Source organism: Scomber japonicus, chromosome 20 (assembly GCF_027409825.1).
Source record: "Scomber japonicus isolate fScoJap1 chromosome 20, fScoJap1.pri, whole genome shotgun sequence".
Classification (NCBI taxonomy): Eukaryota; Metazoa; Chordata; class Actinopteri; order Scombriformes; family Scombridae; genus Scomber; species Scomber japonicus.
The window spans coordinates 26730447-26751639 of record NC_070597.1 but is presented as its reverse complement, the minus strand read 5'-3'; the positions used below and the strand labels follow the sequence as shown (position 1 = coordinate 26751639).

Sequence of the window (21193 nt, the reverse complement as noted above, 5' to 3'; positions counted from 1 at the left end):
GTCCTGGTTTAAACCCTTGCACCATGTGGAACTGTGAGGGGGGTGAAACTCTGTGGCTGTTTGTAAGAGGAAAATTTCTACAGGATCTCGTTAGTACTGACTCAACATTTGGCCAGTTGTGGACTATTCCACAACATCTGGTAGACTTTATTCTCTGGACATTTAGAGGAGAGATTTTGGTAGCACTATAGGTGCTACTAAAAAGAAATTAGGTGTCATAAGCATGTTAGAGACACATGTGGGTACTTTTCAATGATTCTAATCAGAGCATTGCATAATAGAAATGAATAAATCTGGCTCAACGTTTTCAGGAATGCGATGCAATGTATCTGCCAAGGCGTTACATTTCTTATTTTTATCTCGACTGTTACGAAGAAAGATAAAATGTGTGCTTTCCATAGCAGTAAAATCCCTTCTCATAATACAGACACTAAAACTGTTTTTAGTGTGTGATAAACCTTTATACACATTTATCTACTCAAATGGTTTTTCTTGGGTCATATTTGATAGTTTCTATGGTATTTGAAATAACATGACCCTACCAACAAAACACAGGACTTTTTGTTTGCCCTCTTAGAGACACACTGCTGAACATGGAGCGTTAAACAGCTGATGAGCCAGATATTTTTCTCAGGGCTGCTGGAGAGCTAAAATAAGAGTAAATACACATCATTCACACAAATACATTCATCCAGTGGGCACTAACACAGTTCCAAATCAATTTCACAGCCTGAGTTTGCCCAGTTGTCAAGGATCACCAGGATTCTGTTCACAGAGCATGCTAGTATTAAGCTGAGACTCTCTTGTACATACTTTTTTCTTGGTGCCACTATCTGTGACATTGAAGCTCATGGGATTTTTTTTAATCTTGTTGGCCGTGTGTTGATAAGATTATTTTTTACTCCTTGAGGCAGCTGGCTTTGCGAGATCACAACATCTCAAGGCCACTATTGCTTCACACTTGGCTCTCCTCGGCCTGCGACTGACATCATTTCTCCTACAGTGACAATATTAACCTTTTCTGGGAATGCAGGTGACTGTTCAGAGACGATGGTCAACATCCAAATGTTCTGGGACCTTAAAATGCTGTCTGCAAACTTTTCATATCTCCAGTCTCTTGCCATCCTCTGGCCTCTTGAATCTGGCCTCTTGAATGTGAGATCTCTTAGTAATATGTCTTTTTTCCTTTACTGTTTCTAATAGTCTGACTTTTTTTATGACTACTGACATTTCATATCGTCTCATATCAGCCTGTTTCTCTGAATTTAACACCCAGAAATCAATCCTCCATGGCTCAGCTGAGAAGAGGTGTACCCCAAGGTTCTGTTCTTGGTTCCCTTCTGTTCTACATGTTATTCAGAACCATACGTTTTATGCCAACGACACTTAGTGAAATGACATTAAAACTCACTGATCCAAGCAGCCCAGCAAATCTTAGAACTTGCCTCTCTGATATTTTGGTGTCCTTAAATTTGCCTTGAGGTTGTTCTATTCAATCCCCAAATTAGATCAGATCTTTTGGTGCTAAACTTGGCAATCTGTCAAATAACATTAAGTTGGCTGCGAGTAAAATTTGATGCTCTGTTTTGATGATCAAGTCAAAAATGTTGTCAAATCATTTTTTCTTCCGTAATTTTTAGAAGTCGCTGATTTATAAAAAGTTTAACACGCTTTTATTTCTTCTCAGCTTGATTATTGCGACACACTTCACTGAGGTATCATCCAGGACTCCCTCCACTATCTCCAACTGGTACAAAATGCTGCTGCTTGATTTATTATTAATGTGTGCCCTCTTGACCATCTTGATCTGTGGATGGAGCCCTGCTGGTTACTGTGAACGACTAAGAGTGATCAGGCATTTGCTATTACAACTCCCACACTATGGAACTCTCTGCATACTGAACTCAGGCACATTAATTCACTAGCTTCTTTTAAATATCTTCATAAATCTTTCCTCTTGGTGATAGCTTTTTGAGATATGTATAATATGCTTTTATTTGATCCTATTCTACTTTCATCTGCCCTGTCTAGTTTTCTTTCTTTTAGCAACATTGTAAAGAAACATGCTATATAAATAAAGTTTATTATTACTATTGTGTGGGTGTGTAGTGTACAGAATGTGTTTGACTGACTTCCCCCTTAGGCTACTGTTAGCTTAGTTGCATCTGTTAGGGTTGGACAAATTACACCTTTATCATTCACACAGGGGATATTGCAGTTTGTGATCAGACAACAATTGCACTTTTATCTTACTTCTACATGAAATCCAGTGACCTCTCTCACTTTATTCCTTACATTTTTGAGCCTGAGCAGAGGTCTAATCAGTCAGACACCTGGTTATGTCGGGAGCTTCACTGTTATCTATTTGTAATGTGTTCTTTGTTTGGCTAGAGAAAGATGTCCACTCAGTGTGCTCTGTGTTCATACTTGTAGCTCATTTTCTGTTTTGGATGTGATCTATCAGAGGCAAGGAAGAGCTGTATTACTGTGTCATATCTTCTCCTGTTACAGTTAAACTGGTTCATTTCCTGTTGGCATTCTAGTTTGGCTAACCATCTATTTACACTGTGTTCCTTGTGCCTCATGTGCCTGGTCCCTTAAGGCCATGCTCGCCTGTGTTTTACTGTGTATAATTCACTTCATTTTATACTCCACTGAGGAAAAAGAAAATAAGAGATGAGAGATAAGAGTAAGAGAAGCTTAGCAAAATGTATATCAATTTAAAACAATATGTGAATTCTGTGTTATAATAATTTACTACTATAATAATACTATTTTACCATTTGATATATGAAATGTAATCTATGTGTGTCCTTTTTTAATCCCTCCGATGTACGAATGTGTACAGTTCAGTCACCATGTAATTTTACATTAGTCCTGGATCAACCATTTCAAATCCAAGGAATTTAGAGATGTGCTTCCGATCAATTCTTTCATAATAAAACCACAATGAAGAATATAGTCGCAACATGTTTTGCACAATTACAAGCACCACACTGCGTGAATAATAATATACCGCATTTAAAATGTATAGGTATCATTATTATATTTGGATTCAACTTCAAAATGTACGGCGCGTCCGCACTGAAGAGACGTCATGCTTTTATTGTGACAGGGTGCATTTCCGGCGGGCTGTTGGTATGTGGGTGTATCAGGCTGAAGCTGCAGCGTCCTGACCAGCGCAGCATCCCTCATCCAGCAGTGCGGCTGCAGGTCTCCGCGGTGAGTTCATAATGAAAGAATAACACATTGTCTGCATGTTTGATGTGATGAATGAAGTGTTTAACCCTGGTAATGTTGAGTTTATGAATAATATCAATTCTAACCTGATATTTGGACGTGTGGGCTGAGAGGACGATGATAACCGCCAGCTATGTCCCCGTCACGCTCTCAGATGATGCAGGCTGTGTTTCACATGATCAAATGTCTGTTTATAGCAACATCAGAGTCTCTCCCACTCTCAAATAAGACTAGATAATGTTATTGGGTGGCCTTTGAATCAGCCTAGAATGACATCTCTATCATATATAGTCGCACAACATGTGTGTAAAATGATATAAAAATAGTGTTTTATAGTCCAAGATGATGTCGTGTTGGATGAACGGGCTGGGATTGGGTGTGAGGGATGAGGGATGAGCAGCATCATGGCGTCCTTGAGTAGTGAAGGGCAGAGCTGGAGGAGGAAGGATGCTGCGACAGCTTCCACACAGCTCGACGCTACCAAGATAAACTCTAGTATTATATGATGATTCAGAAACGACAAGTAACGACAAATCATTATTTAGATGAATATAATTGTAAGTGATGATGACAAATGATGACTTGCAATGTGTAGGCCTAATCCTGGTATGTCGGTTATGTGATTGCGTGTGGACATCATGGCAACTTGTCTAATCTTCCATTTCCACTCCAGATTTAGCTTTAACATCCTCTTGTATACACATACAATACAAACCAGTAATGAATGGATTATGAAAGTATCTAAGCTTTAAAATTCTCAGGATGTTTAATGTCTGTAGTATTTAGAGCGACTTCACGACAAGCTTACATTTATTCTAAAATATTCTGTATTTTCAATATTTCTTTAATTTAGTAATATGCATCATGTAGGTATATCAACATCAGTTTTGACTCAGGCCTTATACAGTACGAGACAGGGTGTCAACATCACATAAAATACTTGCTCTGGTTTAGTTTAGCACCTATTATCTAACACATTTACAACAAATACAACCACAAACTAACTGTAGCACATCTGTCATTTACAACTGACATGTTTCAGTTTTATTACAGTTTTCTGAGAAACAGTTATTCAATTAATCAAGATGATAATCAACAGACTTTTTATGTTATACTATTTCACTGTAGTATAGTATAGTGTAGTACAGTAAAACATAGTATAGAATAGTATAGTATAGTATTGTATAGTATTGTACAGAGTATAGTATGTAGTATAGTAGAGTATGGTATAGTATAGTAGTCTAGTATAGTATAGTATAGTATAGTATAGTAGTATAGTCTAGTATAGTAAAGTATAGCATAGTAAAACATAGTATAGTATAGTATAGTATAGAGTATACAATAATATAGTAAAATATAATACAGTATAGTAAAATATAATACAGTATAGTACATAGTATTGCATAGTAAAGAACAGTGGTGTACAGTGCAAAACAGTAGTATACTGTGTTGTCTAGTATTGAACAGTATTGTTCTAATTTGTATTAAAGGATTACAATAAACAGTTCTTCTAGAAAAGAATCAATGAATATATGTTAAAGATCTAATGGTTTTATGCATTTTCTTGTCCTGTGTGCAGGATTTTTATTCTAGTTGAAGTAGAGTGTGGTGGTCATCATGGGGGAACTATTCAGGAGTGAGGAGATGACCCTCGCTCAGCTGTTTCTCCAGTCAGAGGCAGCCTACTGCTGTGTCAGCGAGCTGGGAGAACTGGGCATGGTCCAGTTTAGAGATGTGAGTATGGATGTTTGGATAATGTCATGCTTTGTCTCTCTCACACTGTGCTACTTCTAAGTGATATTACTCCTCTGTAGGCAGAAATAATCTCATTCATTAAATCAGAACCGAGTGAAAAAGTGTGACCCTGAGATAAGAAAATATGTGTGCTGTTGCTTGTTTTCTGTCATATGACGTCACGTATCATTTAGAGTGGTTTCTGTTCATTTCCTGGAGTCTTATTTTGAGTTTTTGCCTAATACCATAATTAGGGATGTCCGACATTATCGGCCCTCCCATATTATCGGCTGATATTTACTTAAAAATGGGTTGTTATAACCGATGTTTATTCTGTAGGCTTCAGCATTTCCAAGCCTGCATGAATGCAGCATGGGATGTTTCCCGACGCACGCTTAATGATGTAAAACAAAAACAACACGCTAGACTCGTGGGTCGCTAACCGTGGCTAAACAGTTCATAGCGTCCACCACCATGTACACGAACACACAAACAGAAACCAGGTTTACCTCCTCGTTGTTGTTATGTTTTTGGCGAGTCGCCTCTGTGACGTCACTGTCAGAGTCCGGTGGGTCCTATCTGGGTCCTACTTTGCTGGAGACACAACAGCTGAGAGGACCGAATGAGAGGACTTCCTGTAAAGATCCCACCTCCAGAAACGGGGCTTATGTCTGTGGTTTGGAACTATTTCCAAGTGTGTCCTACAAATAGTCAATTTGCAATTTGCAATGACTGCAGAGCAGCATAATAAATATGGCAGTACCATATTGGCACTTTTTCCCATAACTTAAGTTGAAGTAGTTCTCTTATTTTGCACAGACTGTGTTTACATGTGGAAAGCCATGTTGCATTTATGTATCCATCCAGTGGGGCATCACAATAAGATTAGGCATAATGTGTTAATTCCACAATAGGAGATATGTTATGTTGTAACGTAACAGTTTGGTGTAAAAAGCCTGCTTATATCGGTATCGGGTGATATCGGTATCGGAAATTAAGAGTTGGGGAATATCGGAATATTGGATAACGGCAGAAAAGTCAATATCGAGCATCCTTAACCATAATGATGAATAACTTGTATTTTTTTCACTTGTAGCTGAATCCAGATGTAAATGTGTTCCAACGCAAGTTTGTGAATGAAGTGAGGAGATGTGAGGAGATGGACAGGAAACTGAGTAAGTAATGAGACAAACTAACACTCAGGCCCAGCCAAAGGCTCTGTGGAGCTCCTGACTCTGATTCAGTCCAGCTTCAATACCTCATCCTCAATTGCTGCCGTCACATTAAGACTGGTACTGTGTTGCATCATGTGAATTCTCCATGCTGAACAGGGTTTGTGGAGAAGGAAATCAAGAAAGCCAGCATCCCAACTGTGGACACTGGAGAAAATCCAGAGGTGCCATTTCCGAGGGACATGATCGATCTAGAGGTAATCAATCTATTAACATAATTATATTAATAAATGTTTAGGGAGACCACTAATGATTCTTACATAATATAAATATATGTACAATTAAATGCATTTCAGGCTTTAGTCAGTCAAAGGGAAGTTGCATAAACCTTCATGGCATACCTCTTCCAAACTACTGGCCTTTGTCAGTTCATAGAAAGAATAAAAACTCTAGACAACAATGTAGAATAATGAAAAGTTAGTCTGGTGCAATTCTATATTTTACTCATAGTTAATTGCAAAAGACCAACAATGACTATCAAACACTCATATATTTTTTTTGTGGCCACACTGTTGTACTAGTTGACATGTTCCTTCATTACCATGAACACACACTGTAGTTATTTTGACTCACCAGAGCACCAAATGTGGATTCATCAGCTGTTGAAAATAGTCCCCAGTAAATGTACTTTTCCTCCTGTTTGAGTAACGTTTATTATATGAAATGATAACAGGCTACCTTTGAGAAGCTGGAAAATGAATTGAAGGAGATCAACACCAACCAGGAAGCCCTGAAGAAGAACTTCCTGGAGCTGACAGAGCTCAAACACATCCTCCGTCGAACACAGCAGTTCTTTGATGAGGTTTGTTTATTTCCCTCCTCAGACGTACCCACCACACACCCAGACACACCATCTATCATTGATCTGTTTTTAGTAAGTTTATAATACATCTCCACGCTGGCAATGAACCAGATAATAATACTTGATAAAAAGACATGTCAGTTTCATTCCAAAGCCTTGCATTGAGTGAAGATAACATAATCTTGTATGTGTTCTAATGACCGAAGTAACAAGAGCCCTCTTCATCTCTTTGACAGATGGAGGATCCCAATTTGCTGGAAGAGTCATCAGCCCTGATGGAAGGCAATGAGGGGGGCCGCGGGGCCCCGCTCAGATTGGGGTAAAGCTGGGAGCTGCATTGTATTCTCTGATAAACATAGTGTATGACAGTGACTATTGATACAGTTATATACATTGCAACACATTCTGAAGTTTCACTGGTCAGTAGGATGTCCTTGAAAAAAGTTGAATTGAATATCAAAATTTCTCAGTAAAATTGTCCCTCTGCAGATGAATGAAGATAATTATAATCAGATAGATAGATTCATTATTAAGAGTCATTATAAATCACAGAGAAAAAACAGTTACATAACAGCAAATTCATATAAGAGGGAAACGATGTGATCACATCATATTTATCAATTTGTTATCATTTTATTTTCTTTAAACAATAAAAAAATGTATGCTTTCCAAAAATGTGCTTCCTTGTGCAAACAAAATATTGCTGACAAATACAAAAATATTGCTCCATAGTGCTACTAGTGTGTTTTATTAGAACTTTGGCATAGAGAGTTCAGTTTTTACTGATGTGTATCTTTTTATCCATTACCAATGTGTTCTCAAATGTTACTGTAGACTGTTGGAATTAAAGCATACAATTCAAGCAAATCAGTGAAAATGTTTTATAGAAATATTTTTTTAGTTAGAAGAGGACAAGAGGAGAAAGTTACTGTTATGTCGCCTCTTGCCACTTACTGAAATATAAAATCTATGGGAGCTAAATTCAGCTACATTCTCTGTTTCCATGTATGTAATATGTAGATTAAGATTAGAAATAAAAAGATGCAATCATGTCAGCTAGTATGGTAACACTGTCAATAAACACGTAAAGTAGTCATTGCTATTTAGACATCTGCATTTCTTACATAACTCAAAAGGCTCACTCTCCACATCCACTTTTTTAATTCAGTATTATCTACTCTGGATACATGTATTGTATTGTTGCTGTGTAGGTTTGTGGCTGGTGTGATCAGCAGGGAGAGGATTCCCACCTTTGAGAGGATGCTGTGGAGGGTGTGTCGCGGTAACGTCTTCTTAAGGAAGGCTGAGATCGAGGACCCACTGGAGGACCCGGCCACGGTCAGCACACATGGCATACAATCACAAAGACATGTTAAGAAAAAACACAAGTACAAAGCTTCACATAAAAATCTGTCATATCAATTAAACACATACAATACCACACATTTTGAGAGTAGACAACCCAGTAGAGTTGTGAGTCTAGGTTAAAGTCTGTGTAAAGTAAGAATAAATATGTGTTCTGAGTTTGACATACCACAGAAAAGTGTTGTTAACCACCCTGCCAAATTTGAATGATTAAAAAAAACGCCAAATATATGAATTATATATATATATATATATATTTGAGGCTTCAAAGTTGTGTAAAACTCAGCCTCTTTCTCTGCTCCCAAACGCTGTGGAAGTGCCCGCGGAGTCCGCTGAAACCCCGCCCCCTACCAAGTGTCACCTGTCAATCAAAGTCACCACCTCTACCAGAAACATGGACGCTAGGTCTGAGAGCTTTCTGCTGCTAACTCGGCTACTAGCTCAGCGGCTAACTCGGCCGCTAGCTGAACTGCTAGCTCGGTGGCTAACTCAGCTAACTGGCTAACTGTAGACTGTAGTAGTAGTGGTAGTGTGTGCTCAATGTGTTTATACTGCTACAGCAGCAGGGGCGGGTTTATGCTAATGCTAATTTTCAGACTTGCCCACTAAATCCTGAACACAGAAATGTTGAAACACAGTTTGTGAAGCCTAGCTCCACAATTCAAATCTAAATGGTTGAAATGCTTTTTACACCTTTTTTAGAAATACATTTATGACCTATTTAATGTGTTTAGAAGAAAATGTCTGAATTCACTTTACACAGTCTTTTATAACTTCATCCCTTTCCATCAGGGAGACCAAGTCCACAAATCCGTCTTCATCATCTTCTTCCAAGGTGACCAGCTGAAGAACAGGGTGAAGAAGATCTGTGAGGGGTAGGTGTTACAGAAGAACACATTTATGCCTGTCTTATCCAAAAAGTGTGAAAGTGTTACAGTTTTTAGGTACAACAGTGACAATGTTTAAAGTTGAGGTAAAAGGTTGGTGTGGTGAAGATCACCATACTAATTACAGTGGGATCATAAGAAGACTAGAAAACAAGAGGACATCTCTGACCACAGAAAACCTTCAGTATACCATAAAACCTGGTCATAGTAGGAAATGCAAAGGTGTTACTGATAATATTAACAATGGAGCTGTTCTATTCAAATGTCATGGTATCCCTCTTTTATCCTTCCTCACAATCAGAGGAGAAATCTAGTCTGGGACCTTGGTCGGCACCGATGTTTGGCTCAGGGTTTTTAAATTCTTGTAGTCTGATCCCAGCTGAAGTCATGAGAGTGTGACAGTGAATTAGCATGTACACTACAAGGAACCTGAAACTGAAGCAGCTAAATGGAATTGATTGATTTTATTATTTAAACTGTCACCTTGTTTTGACTGTCATCTGTCAAAAATGCCCCATCATCACTTCGGAAATGACCTCATCTGCTGTCATATACTGTATATATGCGTGTGTGTGTGTGTGTGTGTGTGTGTGAGTGTGAGAAGCTATGAGCTGACTCTGTTGGTGGGTGTGTTTCTCCAGGTTCCGTGCCTCTCTCTACCCCTGCCCAGAAACCCCACAGGAGAGGAAGGAGATGCTGGCAGGAGTCAACAGCCGCATTGACGACCTCCAGATGGTGTGTTCTTCAATACACTGGATCTTTACTTCACATGGCTAGCATCACACACATTAAATAAACAAAAAAGGATGAATTCAAATGGAAATAGATTGGAGAGAGGAACAATCAGTTCCCACTGAGGGGGTTGAGCTTGAGGTTAAGCCTGCTTATTGTTTAAGCAACCCTACCATTTGCCGTTTAGCTCTTCTTTTAAATGTAATAAATATCGCAAAGGGTCTTTGTACTCTTTGTGGCAAAGCTGTCACCTACACAACAAGAAATCAATCAAAAACTTTGCACAACAGGAAGCTTGTGTTCAGGCTCTTACTCAGTTTTCCTTGATAAAATTTATTTCCAACCAAATTACAAAAGCCCTTCGAGTGTAGGCCAGTTTTTTTCTGTGCATTAGTTCTTATCTGTGAAAGACCTTTGTCCTGTCTCAAAGTGTTGTGGGTCCCCAAAGTTTGCCCATATTAAGCCTGGAAATAAGCCTCTGTTCTGCTTCAGAGGTCTGCTCTAGTCTGAGCCTGCCAACCACATACAATGTACTACCCTCTACTACAATAGAGCATTTTACTCAGCTGTACATAGAACATGACATTCTGTGCGTAAACATGAGCTTAGTCTGACAGCCAGCACACTAACATCAGTTTATCTCTAGCACTGTCTGACGAAGTGTGGATCACAAGCATTAAAGTACAAGCAACCAATTCAAATAAATACAGAAATCCACAGAAGCCCACAGAGGCCATGGTGCACAGGTGAAATTATTTGTATTTTTTATCATGTGTTCATAGAATGATCATTTTGTATCATAGTTCACCTTCAGGTTATATCTTGTTGGCTGTGTATTCATTGTGACAAATCAAAGGTGACCATAATAGTTTATTCTTGAATCCTCTTCTTTTAATCAACATTTGACTAAACACTCAATCATCAGCTCACTTGTTGCAGAACATCTGACCATATCACATGGTCTTCATCAGCAGAAGTGTTCTACTCAGCTGTCATGAAACTGTAGATATTTACACTTAAAACGTTACAACTTGTATGTAGAAAGCCGAAAGCATTGTTATTATATTTTCTATAATATATCTATAGGGTTAGGGTAGACACAGTACATATTGTGATAAACCTGTTTTTATTTAGTGATTACAAGATGACATAGATCAATTATTTACCTATCATTAGTTAACTAATGCATTATCTTGAGTAAACAAAGATTTTATTGAGATTAATACATATTTTATTTGTGATCACAAGAAAAGAAATGAGTACACAGATGGCTTTTTATAGAAATGACACTGCACTACACCTCAGGACCAGGATCTACAATCTATAACTGAAATCCCTCCACACTGCCAATTCAGGTGCTGAACCAAACAGAGGACCACCGTCAGCGAGTTCTGCAGGCCGCCTCTAAGACCATGCGGGTGTGGTTCATCAAGGTGAGGAAGATGAAGGCCATCTACCACACGCTCAACCTTTGCAACATTGACGTGACCCAGAAATGTCTGATCGCTGAGGTGTGGTGTCCCGTATCAGACCTGGACTCCATCCAGTTCGCTCTGCGCAGAGGGACGGTGAGTTTGTATTTATTGGTTTTGTTTGTATTTGATTTACACTGATTAAGTGATCAAGCTCAGATTCCTGAGAATTTTTAACTGTAGTAGAAAAATGTAACATGTCACATATTTGTTTTGATCTGTCTTATACTTTTATTTGAGCTGGATTTTATACCAGAAATGTGACTTCCATCAGAGTAAAATGTGATGCTATTCACTCCTCAGTCTTTCCATTCCAAGTTCTCTTTGGCCCTGCTTCCTGTTGTTTTGTGCTGTCACTGCCTACTTATGAGTTTATATTGTACTGTGGGTGCTGCTGAACAGGGCAAAATCATGATACAGTTACACTGGTATGCTTTGGCTTCTCTCATTCTCTCATTCAAACAAAGGGAAATTTGTATTATATGTACAGCAGTTCAAACCCAGGTCAAAGGAATAGGTTGCTGCCAGGGAACTTTTAGTGCAGGGAAATATAAACAATAATAACCTTTTACAGAAGAGTATACTTTTTTTTTAGATGTATCTGTGGGAACAGATTCTGAGTGGGCAATTACCATGGCAACACTCAACTGACAATACAGCTGGTGAAATGAAGAGACATTCTTTCAAACTTTATCACGCACAACTGACTGGAGAATGTCTCACTGTATAGCCTATGAATTAATACAACAAATCCACATAGTGTTATCTATCATCCATCAACATATTTAAGCAGTCTGGCCCATTAGAACAATCAACATATGGGAGGACAGCTTTGTATAGGATTCATATTTGTATAGACAATGTGAAGAGACTCATTTGAATTGTGACTTGAAACTCTCAGGTCAAAATACAAAATAAGGACAGCTGCATTAGAAAAATATCTGGTTCTTCTTTGATGAAATATTAAAGTTACAAGTGGACATTAAAACTTTCCAAGGTGCATTTCTACCAGAAAAATCCAGTCATCAAGCATACAATTCTGTAGTTTGTATGCTTTAGTTTAAGATTTTAAGAAAAGTAATAATACAATCTACATCTCAAATCAATCAATTGTCATATTATGAGTCAATTTTGAATGAATTAACCAACTATGGTGCTTCTTAGTGGCTGTTTTTCCCATGGCAATGACAGCTGAGGCTTATGGGAGTTGTAGTATTTGGAGTCGTCTGCCAAACCAATGAACAAAAACATCAGAAACAAAAATATACAAACTGGTGGTCATTACATAAATGTTTATGGTTGCATTATTATCCTTGACAGTTCATGAGGATAGAATCTAAAGACATTTTAAAATAGGGATACAAATTATGGAAAACACATGGAGATCCAGGGACCCCTCCCACTTTGCACCCTATTGTAATAACAATTTACATTTAGTACACAAGTTATAATCAAATACCAAGAATATGAATGAGTGATTCCTTAACAAAAAGGAATTTCATTCGTCAAACTGACATCAGCAGAAAGTTTTGAGGCTGTGGGGACCAGTTGGGACCCGTGTGGGACATGTAGGCTGATAAATTAATGTTTTATGTGACAGGAGAGGAGTGGCTCTACGGTGCCGTCCATCCTCAACAGGATGCAGACCAAGCAGACTCCACCCACCTTCAACAAGACCAACAAGTTCACATCAGGTTTCCAGAACATCGTTGATGCTTACGGCATTGGGAACTATCGGGAAATCAATCCAGGTTATAAACAAATTCACCATTTGCTACTTGTCTATATTACAATTTAGCATTCATCATATTAGATTACATTTGAATTAATGACCCATAAAACTTGTACATTTCCCATGCAGATTTACAAAAAGTTCACAAGCTTAAAAGTCATCTGGAATCGAAGCAAAATTACAAAAGTGAAAGAGGGGTTGATTTAACTCTAAGGTCATTTTTTGTAAAACCTTACAATGTCATACACTGTTTTTTGTCAACCTCATCTGCAGAGAGTATGGCCTCAAGATGCTGGGCTATTTTCTGGGCTTGAGTATAAGTTTCTTGCTTTTTGTCCAAAATGATAAACTGTTAAAAACATATACGCAATACATTATATTCTCTCCCCTCTCTCACATAAATCATCATCATAATTCAGCTTCAGTGTACTGAGCCCAAAGCAGCTGTTCTTACACGTTGTTATATTTCATCATACTTCAACCTGGCATGAGGAACTCTCACCACTTCTTTTTGCTGTGACAATGGAATCTTTAGCCATTCATCAGAATTTTAACATATAAGAAGTATTGGCTCAATAATTGAAAAATGAATGCTATATGCTGATGACACACTGATATATAATAGGAAACAAATTTTTAAAAATGACAAAATAGAAGCAATTTAAACAGTCTTTCTTTTATTCGAGTGGTTTTCATTGACTTTTCCTGTTTATCACCTTATACAGCTCCATACACCATCATCACCTTCCCCTTCCTGTTTGCGGTGATGTTTGGTGACATGGGTCATGGCGTGCTGATGACCAGTGCTGCCCTCTACCTGGTCATCCGAGAGAGTCGGCTGCTTTCCCAGAAGAGTGACAACGAGGTACAGTAACAGAGCAACACATTCATTGAGGAATACAGTAATGCAATGCTTCACAATTGAGAGAAAAAAAAGTATTTGTAAGTTGTGGTTGGACAAATGTTTCTGGAGTGTTTATTTCTATTTAAATCCTTCAATCTGTGTATCAATTTCTCTGTAGATGTTCAACATGGTGTTTGCTGGTCGTTACATCATCCTGCTGATGGGGCTCTTCTCCATCTACACTGGCATCATTTATAACGACTGCTTCTCCAAATCACTAAACATGTTTGGCTCTGGATGGAGTGTCAGGCCGATGTTTGGCCCAAAAGGAGCCAACTGGACGTAAGTCTTCCAATTCTGCTCAGACCAACATTGTCTGGGATGTTCCATTCTCTTGATTTTTTTTTTTATCATTTTCTCTACTATTAAACAGGTAGAGTTAATTGTAAAAGAATATTTTATGTAAATATAGGCAATGAAAATTGTCCAAAAATAGGAATAGTTCAACATTTTGGAAAATAATTGTTTTTTTGGGAGTGAGATGAGAGGATCACTGCCAATCTCATGTTATGAGAGGAAGGTGGGAGGAGATTAACCTAGCAGGGTTATTGTAGTTTAGACATTTTCATTAGTTTTTATTTTTATTTAGTTTTTCAGTTTCCTTTTTGATTTCAGTTTAGTTTTAGTTAATTTAACAATCAGTTAAGTTTTTATTTGGAGGAATTGAATTTTAGGAGTTGTTTTAGTTCTGTGACGTTTTCTGCCTGGAACAACTTCTTCTTCTTTCTAGAAAATCATAAATTGCACGTTAAGCATTTTCTTCTTGTGCGTTATGCAGCAGCCACTATGCTGCCACCTACTGGTAATAGCCTGTTATATCAATAAGCCGAACTGAACAAAATACAGTAAAAATGGAGAGAGAACGAAAAGAAAACAAAAACTAAGCTGATTTTATCTGCAATTCAGTTTAGTTTTAGTTTTATCATTGTTCATTGTAGTTTTTATTTAGTTTTAGTTTTTTTAAATAACATTTTTATTTTTATTTCAGTTAACTAAATCATTTTTTCACTGCTAGTTTTAGTTTAAGTCTTAGTTTTAGTTCACCATAATAACCCTGTAACCTAGATGTTTAAAAAAAAAAAAAAACTCTTGACAGAGTCAGGTTAGCTGTTTCCAGGCTGTATGCTAAGCTAGTCTTACCACATCACACAAACATCATCTCACTCAGAAAAAAAACATATTTTCCAAGTGTTGAACTAGTCATTTAAAAATGACCTAACAGCAAAAGTAAATAATTCTGTTTGTTTTACTTCACTTTATATTTAAAGAAAATAAGGGTAAAAATCTAAAGTGCCTAAAATGTGTCCATTTAAATCCCACAGTATGTAAGTAATTCATTTCTACATTTCCTGCTGTGTTTTAGGGCTGAGACTCTTGATGGAAATGCAGTATTACAGTTAGACCCAGCCATTCCTGGTGTGTTCAATGGGCCTTATCCTCTGGGAATTGACCCGGTAAGAGCTGCACTATAAAACAACTACAATCAATAACTTCTAACTGCCTGAACCACAGCACACACTTTACCTTGATTTCATGTTTGTATTCCCTGTTGAAAACAAGGCTTGTAAGTCACATTGCCATTGACATATTGAAGTTTATTTTGAAATTTTGCGTTGTAACCTGTTGTGTGTGTCATCTCTGCAGATCTGGAACGTTGCCGCCAACAAGCTGACCTTCCTCAACTCATTCAAGATGAAGATGTCTGTCATCCTGGGTGTCATCCACATGCTGTTTGGAGTGTCTCTCAGTCTCTTCAACCACCTGTAAGTGCGACACTCATGACCAATGCTGAATGTTACCATACAGTGATTTATTTCCTTGTAGGAATTAATATGGTTACTTTATCTGAGTAGACAGATTAAAACTGATTGTACAGGTTTTCTGAAATCTTAGTTCTTTACTGACTTCACTGCACTGCAGGTACTTCAAGAAGCCACTGAACATCTTCCTGGGCTTCATCCCAGAGATCGTCTTTATGGCCAGCCTGTTTGGCTACCTCATCTTGCTGATCTTCTACAAGTGGACAGCCTATGACGCCTTTGACTCCAAGGATGCTCCCAGCCTGCTTATCCACTTTATCAATATGTGTCTCTTCAACTACAATGATCCAACCAACAAGCCCCTCTACCCGGGACAGGTGCCTCCTTCCTCATCCACCCCTCTGCCTCTCCCAGCTTCCTGACCCTCCCCGACCTGCTAAAATGATTGAACGCTGATAGAGAAGTGTACAGGACTAGCTACAGGACAGAGCTGTTAAGAATTTTGAGTAGTGGAATACTCTGTTACTTTTGTAGGATTATTCTTACTGACGTCACATGAGACTTAATCTTAGGTCCTACCCTTTACCCTGGTAGCCATTCCTACAGTGCAGTCACATCGTATTAGTTTTTCATTGATTCCACTCTACTCCAGTACATTGGATGTAAAATGAATCTGATAAATTTGGTTAAAATCTTAGTTGTTTGAATTTTGACCTGATCAGAATTGTCAAAGGCTATCTTTTATTGCTTTAATGTTACTGGTGTAACATTGCTCAGAAGAATGTAAAAATGTAAAAGTCAGCCAAAGGGAGGTTTATTCTAGAAAACCCTAACACTTCAGTTTACCAACATCTGTCTGCTAGTTAGTATTAGTTTCTTTAGTTGCAGTTGACCAATATTATAAGCCAGTCTTTATTCTTCGTTCACTGATACTCTCCACATCAATATATTACCATTAATAGATAAATACAAATGTCTGTGCTTTTACATTGTAGATGAGTTTCATGTAACCATAGATTCAAATATGAAGCAAAAGAAAGGAAATGAGCCATGTGGTGTGGTTATTCTGTAGGAAGTGAAAGTGAGAACAGCATTAAGCCTCAGCAGGATCTGTACAGCATCTTCTGATCACTGCTACAAGTCACCAACACCATGTTAACCTCTCTCTGTTTGAATCTGTAGATGGGGATCCAGGTTTTGTTGGTGCTGATTGCCCTTGCATGTGTACCCTGTATGCTGATTGTGAAAACTATGGTGCTTCGGCGTCAGCACCTGTGGAAAAAGCACCTGGTATGTGGATCTGACCCGCACCTTTTAAACTTACTGCCACCTCTGATGTATGACAATTATAACCTTTGATATAACCTTTTTTTCACTCCTACTCTGCCATTCATTTCAACGTACATTGTATTGTGTAATGTGGTTGGTTGTGATGCCATGAAATAATGCTTAAAGCCTGCCTTAGAAGCGCTCTGATATTTTGATGGGATATTTGCTTGCAATATTTAACAGTCTCAGGGCACCCTAATAACTGATGAACACCCTAACAACTGCCACCTGCATCCGGCTAGTCTACCTTTGTATTTGGACAGTTGCTACCCAAAAGGCTATAAATCCAAAAAGTACTGATAATTTGACTTCATTATGGAAAGAAATATAGCAGCCTGGAGTTGTCATTACTCTTGCTGGTTCAATTAAACCTCAAAAAGAAGACTTAGACTGAACAGTACTAAAATGAGAAAGAAACCAAGTTGTGTGTTTACCAAGTTCAGTCCATAGTTCACTGTTATGGTATTCGTGAATTTGTAGTTCGTCTGCCAGTCTGTAAAGTTTGGTACTTTTTGAATCTTTTTTATGTTTTAATCTACAAAAACCATAACAAAAGCCATAGCAGTCTAGCTTCACTTGGGGAAATAAACACAGCTTTTTTCTTTCCAAGAATCTAAATGTTATCATCATAACGTATTAAAACAAATTAAATACGTTATGTCATTCGTCCGTCTTCGTTTTGTAATACATTTCGTTAGTCATAGTTTGTGTTTAGGTTACTTTTTATTTAATTTTGCTTTTATCTTAAATGTGTAAAAAAAGGTTATCAATGAATATTTTAGACTGATCAAAGCCCACAAGTTTTGATGCCATTTTTAAAAATAGTTAGCTTACTTTAGCATGGTTAGCATGCCATTTTTCAGAAAAGGTTTAAATAGAATAGTTAGCTTACTGTATCAAGCACTTGACCATGCACATACATACATTTGAAGTCTTAATGCTAATGCAGTATTAACATAAAGAACAAATTGCTAGCTAATCTTCATTCAACATGTTAGCAAACTAACATTCTGGGTCCAAATTAGCCACCAGAGCTGACTAGCATGCTAGTTGGATGAGGATATTGCTGCCACCACAGTGACCCAACAGCTGATACTGATTCTATCCATATTCAGACCAGACTTCTTTTCCATTTAAAGTTTACAGTTATAAGTTTACTTTACCAAATGAAGTCTTCAACAGTGTTTGCTGAGGTTTAACTTAACCAGTGAGATGATTCTGCCTTCCATTAAATGCTTGGTTAATCCAATCTAAATCTATACGAATAATATCAGTAACTCTGAGCATTTCAATTTTTGCTACCTTTTATTTAGTAAAAGAAACCTTTCACTCACAGTTCTGGGTGCCCTTTTTACTTACACTAACAATGAAAGTAAATGAAGAAGAGAGCATGCAACCTAAGGCTTGCTTTAAGCTAGACACAGCTCTTGTGGCTTTTGTATCTAGTCCCAGAAGAGGGAAGAAACCCCAGCAGAGAATCTAGAGCAGTCTTTAGAGCAAACAGGCGTGTCCTCATCATGCACCGGACTCACCCAACAGGGCACGCAGAAGTTCGGAGGGGTGCGGGTGGGCAACGGGCCCACGGAGGACGAGGCTGGCATCATGGACCACGACCAGCTCTCCCAGCACTCAGAGGAAGGAGATGAGGTAAGCCTACTGAACATCGCTAAGCATCAGTCTCTCGAGAAGGGTTTCAGTAGGATTATAATCTTATATATGCTTTTAGGATTGTGGATTGGCTAGGGAAACTCAAAGGGAGTACAACATAGATTTTAATAAGTAGAGATCCATTCAAAGTGTATGACAATATTTATTGAGGTATGCAAGTGTTGGCAATTTGGTCCACTGACATGAACGCACAAATGAAGACAACACTTGAGAAGTTTGAGAGTTTTTTTCGATGAAACTAGTGAAAATATAAGAAACACATAGCAGCAGCATTATAACATGACTTTGCTTGGAGAAGTGTTGCTGCAGTCAAAACAACTCCATCAATGAGCAGTAAATTGATATTTCCAACATTTGATATAGTGTTCTGTCTTCCTGGATAGGAAGGCTATTCAAACAGTGTTTACAATAGATGTTGTACTATAATCTCTTATATTTGGGCTTGTTAACAAACAATTCATCTGCTTCATAATCAGTCTTGTTTGTTCAAGAAGTTAAGTTAAAGCCCCAGCGGTCTAAACTGTGTAACTAAAACAGTGCTCATTTAACCATTCACCAACATCATGCTTTCCCAGTTGAACCTCCATATCAGACAGAGTCTTTTCTCCTGGGTAGTAACAGGAGATGGGGGCGATGTGGGCACAACTAAGTGGAGAGAGTAAGGGAGGACTGGGGCGGACTGGAGTTGATAAGAAATGGATTTTCCATTTCAGAAAAATAAACAGCAAGCTAGTTTTCAAAAGAGCCAGTGAGTGGAATAACTGGAGTTTTTTTCTATCTATGAGTCAAAGATAATAAATCCTAAGTGTTTATGTTGTAATAACATATTGCGTAACTGTAATGTAGACTGCATTTTGTCATCATTATTCCAAGTAAAGGGGTATTCCATGTAGGCATGGCTTATCAACAGGGTCAAGGAATTTCATATTGCGTAATGTTGGGTGTATAAGTGACTATAAAAGTACCAGGCTGAATACAAAAACATTCAGGTGCCTGTCTGACAAAAGTGATTTGCTTTCATGCAGATTGTAAATGGTGCCAGTCTCCCATTTCACTAATGATTCCCACTTGTACATTTCTTTTAATTAGTTAAATATGTCAAAATGAACGTGAGAGGAAATTATCTCATATTGCAAATCACAGCTTACATGTTGCAAAAGTTGGTGAAGTGTATGAAGTATAATCTTTTCACTTATGTTTTTTATATTTTATGCAGCTCTTCTGAATTTTGGATACACTGACCCTTGAACCCTTTTTGTGTATTCGTGTTCTCCATGGGCCTAAATCTGAAACCCCAACCTGCAACCTACTTATTTAAATCATGGGCTTTTTAAAATCTGATATATCTTTATCTTGTCATAGAATAGTATCATTTTGGCAATTAGTCAAACTTTTTTTGGTTTATAGCCAACCAAAACTACAGTACAGATTACTATTTTGACTTATCCCTCTGATACAGCTCAGTGGAAATACTAAAAACACAATCTGTGGATAGTATAGACTGGCTATACTTAAAATATTATAACACTCTAAGATACCCACTTAATCGGTGTAGCCTAGACTGATGAATCCTTATACTAGATTCAGCTGAACTGTACAATATGTTTTTATGCATTCTGACCTAGTTACTTCATTTAAGGTATACCTTCACAGCCAGTATGGGGAAGAGGAATGGTCACAGTGATATGTAACTCTTCCCATGTCTATGCAGGATAGTAAAATAGACATGAAAAGAATCTGAACCTATACTACAAATTGTGCTGACATAAATCTACTTTATTTTATCCACTATTGATTGTTGTTGCATTGGCCACACTGTCTCTTTCCCTTGTCCCACCAAACAGTGTGTATCTATTTGCAACACATAACACAAATTAATGCAGATCATTGGCACAATTGGAGAGAGATAAATCAATACATTTTAAAAAATGACCAATTCTGATGGAGTCCAAAGCCTTATGCACCAAGATGGCCCAAAGCCAACCTGAAATCTGATGCTTTGTCAGGGGCCAATGGATTTAATTAGTGTGATTATTTATTTATTGACATAAAATGGAAAACAGTGATCCAAAGAAGGATGGAAGCCTCTGGATCAATGCAGCTCCATGAACTGATTTTTACTCATTAGGTCCTAACATTTAACACTAACCTTTGACCTTTGCTTACTTTCAAGCACTCAGAGGAAGAGCCGGTAAGAGTCTGAGTCTGGTATCCTCTCAGCATGTCTGGATGCTGTCTTGCTTATGTGTCTGATATATCTGTATGTACCTTTAGTACCAACTTGTGGTCTTTTATTTCTGTTCTTCTTTGAACTCTGGTTGATCTCTCTAAACCTC

The 21193-nt window shown here is 37.9% G+C and overlaps 1 protein-coding gene across 13 annotated transcripts in view; it reads left to right on the top strand.

Moving 5' to 3' along the window:
• The first annotated feature begins 4857 nt into the window (after positions 1 to 4857).
• The window catches only part of atp6v0a1b (ATPase H+ transporting V0 subunit a1b), a 30865-nt gene continuing 14529 nt past the window's right edge, over positions 4858 to 21193 (top strand). Inside the window, exons 1-18 of one of the 13 annotated variants that reach the window (XM_053340945.1) lie at positions 4858 to 4974; positions 6071 to 6149; positions 6306 to 6403; positions 6880 to 7008; positions 7245 to 7327; positions 8220 to 8346; positions 9166 to 9248; positions 9902 to 9995; positions 11348 to 11560; positions 13065 to 13215; positions 13922 to 14061; positions 14219 to 14382; positions 15464 to 15554; positions 15745 to 15863; positions 16021 to 16237; positions 17043 to 17150; positions 18729 to 18836; positions 21031 to 21048. In XM_053340945.1, the coding sequence (XP_053196920.1) occupies positions 4858 to 4974; positions 6071 to 6149; positions 6306 to 6403; positions 6880 to 7008; positions 7245 to 7327; positions 8220 to 8346; positions 9166 to 9248; positions 9902 to 9995; positions 11348 to 11560; positions 13065 to 13215; positions 13922 to 14061; positions 14219 to 14382; positions 15464 to 15554; positions 15745 to 15863; positions 16021 to 16237; positions 17043 to 17150; positions 18729 to 18836; positions 21031 to 21048 (2139 nt within the window). Of the gene's footprint in view, positions 4975 to 6070; positions 6150 to 6305; positions 6404 to 6879; positions 7009 to 7244; positions 7328 to 8219; positions 8347 to 9165; positions 9249 to 9901; positions 9996 to 11347; positions 11561 to 13064; positions 13216 to 13921; positions 14062 to 14218; positions 14383 to 15463; positions 15555 to 15744; positions 15864 to 16020; positions 16238 to 17042; positions 17151 to 18635; positions 18880 to 19069; positions 19072 to 21014; positions 21049 to 21193 lie in introns of all 13 variants that reach the window. The other 12 variants (XM_053340942.1, XM_053340943.1, XM_053340941.1 and 9 more) reach the window with 12 other exon arrangements.